Raw genomic sequence first — 4,291 nt, forward strand, 5'->3', positions numbered from 1 at the left:
GAAGTGTTAAAACTATGGAGCAAGTAAAGGCCTCAGTTTTTTCAGAGATTGTGGGAATAACAAATGGTGGATTAGAGTATTTTAGGGGAGTGAAACTTCTTTGTAGGGTACTGTACAGCTGGACACAGTTCAAACTGTTACATTATTTAGCACCAAGAGGGAGTCCTCTTGTCCACTATGGGCTTTGGTGAAGGGTGCTAATGTAGGTGTAGAAACTATGATACTGTACCCCTGAGAGAGGCATGTGGACTTATAACAAAAGAAGATCCTGAATGCTAGTTAGCCAAGTCTCATAGAAAATATCTGTATGATTGGCCACATTTTGTAAGTAATATGACTATTTTCTTTTAAAAACAATTCTTGCTTGGACACTCGCGTGATTTTTTTTCCAGTCTTCTGACCCTGACTGATATTATCACTGAAATTTTTGTGTTTAACACCATCTAATGTTGTCACATTGGCAGAATTATTTTCATGTCTATGATGCTGGAATGAGGGTGAGGGGAGAGAATTGGGATATGCAGAAACCCCTTTGAGCCAGATCTACAATCTTCATCACATCAGAGCTTAGTTGTATCTGACTCTTAGGAGGAACAGCTGGGGCTGTCCAACCTCACACAGCTCAACTCTAGGGGTTTATATTGTGGCCTGTATCACTGTGAGAGGATAACTCATATGCTGCAGACAGTAATAATTGGCAGCATCTTCAGACTGTAGGCTGCTGATGGTGAGGGTGAAATCTGTCCCTGATCCACTGCCACTGAATAAGGAAGGGACACCTGTATCTAAATTGGTGGCCCAATATATCAGTTCTCTAGGAGCTTCCCCTGGTTTCTGCTGAAACCAATTCAAATACTTGCTAATGCCCTGACTGGCCTTGCAGTTGATGGTGACTTTCTCTCCCAGAGAAACCGACACAGATGGAGATTGGGTCATCTGGATGTCACCCCTGGCACCTGAGAGAGAAAAGAGAAACACTCATTACCACCATTCATCACACTTCATTTCCTTCTCTGAAGCCTAGTGAGCACTAAGCCCAGTGTGCCTTGGATTTGCACCTCACTTGGGAGCCAGAGGAGCAGGAAGCTGAGGAGCTGCACTACGGCCCTCATGTCCACTGTATGTCCTGACTGGGACAGAGCCTGTATAGGGAAACCCAGTGTTCTTGAGTGTCCTGGGCAGGGAGTTATGAGACATGCAAATGAGAGGGGGCTGGACCTGCTGGGCAGGCAGAGGGGTGGAGGGTTTGTGTGGGAGCAGCACAGCTGAGGGATGGTTATCTTTCAGTTTCCTCTGGGAAAGCAGAACTTTGTCCCCAGAGAGCATGCTCATCCCAAGGGACACAGGTGGCCACCAGTTTCAGTACTGAAGCAGTGTGTCTTATCGTTTACCCTTAAGTCAGGACATTACTTCCTGCTCTTTCTGCCCAGAGACAGACACATTAAAACACTCTGCAGATAGTCTTCAGAATGATGATTTCTCACCTATGCATTTTTAAGAAAAATTAGGTTTTGTATATTAATATGATGTTTTCATATATTCTTATACAAATATGTTATCCCAATATTATATTTCTCTGAAAGAAGTGAAAAACATATTTTCCCCTACACATTCCTGATGGGAGTTGTCTGTCTCTTTCTCATGCAATGCAATGTTCCCCCCTCACCCTCCCCTCAATTTATCCTTATGTTAACTACCTGCTTGTCTCTTATCTACTGAGCTACAGGTGCTGATCCATTTGCTGGCTCCCCATGGTTTTACAGACCCTGCATTAATCGTCCTGAAGACATCTTGGAGACTTAAAGTCTGGATCCCGCTCACTTGGAGACTTGAAGTCTGGATCCCTACTCACACCTACCCCCAAAATCTCTGGATTCCCCCATATCAAAGCCCATTCCTGTTTCCGCTGTAAAAATAACACAGCCCACCTGAAAACTGTATAAAACCCCCCTGATTTCAGACCTCGGGGTTCGCAACCTCTGCTCTGCTCTGAGCATGTTTCGAACCTCTGATCGATCAGATTAAAATTGGAACTTGCCTGCAATTTGCTGAGCACGTGCCTTTTTCACTATTCTGTGCTGGGCAACTGGGGGGGTCGGGTCGTCCGGACTTTTCAGTTTTTGGCGAGCCAGCCAGGAGACCCTTACACACCCCGCCCGAGCCGGACGAGTGAACAAGGTCTGCTTGGTAAGTTCCCTGGGATCCCTTCTCCCTCCTCCCCCCCTTAGCTCACTCTCTAGCTCCCCGCGTGCTTTGCTCTGGGTTTATCTGTGGGAAGCGCCGTTTTGCATTGCTATTGTAAACAGACCTGGTAATTCGACTAGGAGGCTTAATCGTGGAAGTGTGGCTTTGGAATCCCAGACTGAGATTCCCACTTGACTCGTATACCGAGTGGCAAAAGAGTCGATGGACCCCAACGCAAAGTCACATCCCTGGAAGCGCGCACCAGGGGGCCTAGGAGGCAATTCAAGGCAACAGGGAAGACGTTCCCTGGTTGCAGGAAGAGGTCTGTGTTGGCATGCTGCATTGTAGGGTCGCTTTCTGCCGCTATTATTGGATTTGAAACTGTTGTTGGAATATTGGCTTGCAATTTGAGTTGAATATCTGGCAATTCTGATATTGTCATTGTGTTTCTCTATTGTGAGTCCGTTGGGGGCTCGTCCATTGATTGTTACGCCGAAAAACTTTCTGTTTAAGATCTCTCTCTAACTGTATCTAAACTAACACTACTGAGTCCGACCAAAAAACTCCCCCGGAGCCAGGTTCCCGTCTTCTCCATAAAAGACGTGGTCCGATAGATAAATCCTGGTGAAGAACAAAGGGGTCTCAGACAAATCTCTCCAGATAGATTTGCCCTCCAGCAAAACTGAGAGCCGGCTAGGAACACATTGGTTTAAGCAATACACTACTCCCTCTAGTGGTCGGACATTCTTCTTCTATGTCTTCTGCGACTGTCTCTCTCTGTCCCCCTACTTGTGACTGGGCTGACCCAGCCGTGTATTCTGGCACACTCATCCCAGTGTGTTGTTTTCTCTCTACGGAACACCCTACCCTTGTTTTTGTGTTTCAAATCGGACTCTGTATTGTGTTTTATTTTTTTATTCCTTGTTGGTTGTTATACTGTTCAGTGTGGAAAGAGGGCTTGATACATTGCTGTCAAGTATTCTGTGTGAAAGAGAGGCTTGGTAACAGCTGTTTGTGTATAAGGCTGGTGAGATCAGGCAGCAATGGGACAAGTACAATCCACACCACTTACTCTTACACTAGAGCATTGGAAAGAAGTTAAGAAAAGAGCAAAGAAACAGTCTTGGGTTATAAAGAAGAGAAAATGGCAGGCATTTTGCTCTTCCGAATGGCCCTCCTTTGATGTAGGGTGGCCTCAGGGAGGCTCTTTTCATTTGCCAATGATACGGAAAGTAAAAAGCGTTATCTACCGCGCCAAACCCAAGGGACGCCCAGAACAGGAGTCCTATATTCTTGTTTGGGAAGATTTGTGTGAAAACCCCCCCGGAATGGATGCGCCCCTTTCTGTTTCCAACAGCTCCCGACAGCCTGGTCGCCATGCTGCCTGACCCTGAGCGCTCTTCCTTACCCCCACCTATTAACCATAGCATTCTTCCTGTAAGAACCCAAGAAGGAGGTGCCCCGGAGGAGATAACGAAGCCAGCCCCTCCCGGCTCACCTCTATGCCCACCACAGTTCCCCAACATTTATCCAGATACAACTGATCTTCTCCTTTTCGAGCCCCCTCCCTACAGGCCCACAGACCAAAGATCTGCTCCACCAATGCCTGCCCTGCCAGCATCTGTGAAACGGGAGACACCTGTCCCCTTTGTGCCTTCCTGTGAGGGCGTAGAGAAGCAGGGAGCAGGCCAAGGGGCGTGGCTGCTTGCTGCGTCTGCACAGCGAGAAGTGTCTACCCCCCCTGCATCTCCCTCAACTTGTGAGAGTTCAGAGAACTCAGACCAGGGGACGTGGTGGCTCACCGCAGCTCCTGCCCCCATCTGCGGGAATGCAGGAAGTGCAGACCAGGGGGCGTGGCGGCTCACCGCAGCGCCTGCATTGGGGAGAGGGTAACCGTCCACACTGTCTGCTCCCACTGCCCTTCCTCAGCCACCACCACCACCACTAATAACCAAGGGGCATGACCGGGTCCCTTGCCTACCTTCTGTTTTAACAACAGACGGACAGGAATCATACTATCCACCCTCCCCCCCTGACTCAGAGGGAGGGGATGGACACACAGGACCAGCTGCAGGGACCCGGAGCCAGCTAAGAGGACAAAGCTCTG

General features: G+C 48.3%; 1 gene segment (V, D, J or C); it reads right to left on the minus strand.

Annotated features, from left to right (window-relative positions):
* Positions 1 to 636: 636 nt before the first annotated feature.
* LOC126024186 (immunoglobulin kappa variable 1-16-like) lies at positions 637 to 1,118 on the minus strand. The segment is given in 2 exon segments: positions 637 to 956; positions 1,064 to 1,118. Coding segments are annotated over 2 exon segments (369 nt in total).
* Positions 1,119 to 4,291: the final 3,173 nt, after the last annotated feature.

The sequence above is a fragment of the Suncus etruscus genome, chromosome 12 (assembly GCF_024139225.1).
Source record: "Suncus etruscus isolate mSunEtr1 chromosome 12, mSunEtr1.pri.cur, whole genome shotgun sequence".
NCBI classification, from domain to species: domain Eukaryota; kingdom Metazoa; phylum Chordata; class Mammalia; order Eulipotyphla; family Soricidae; genus Suncus; species Suncus etruscus.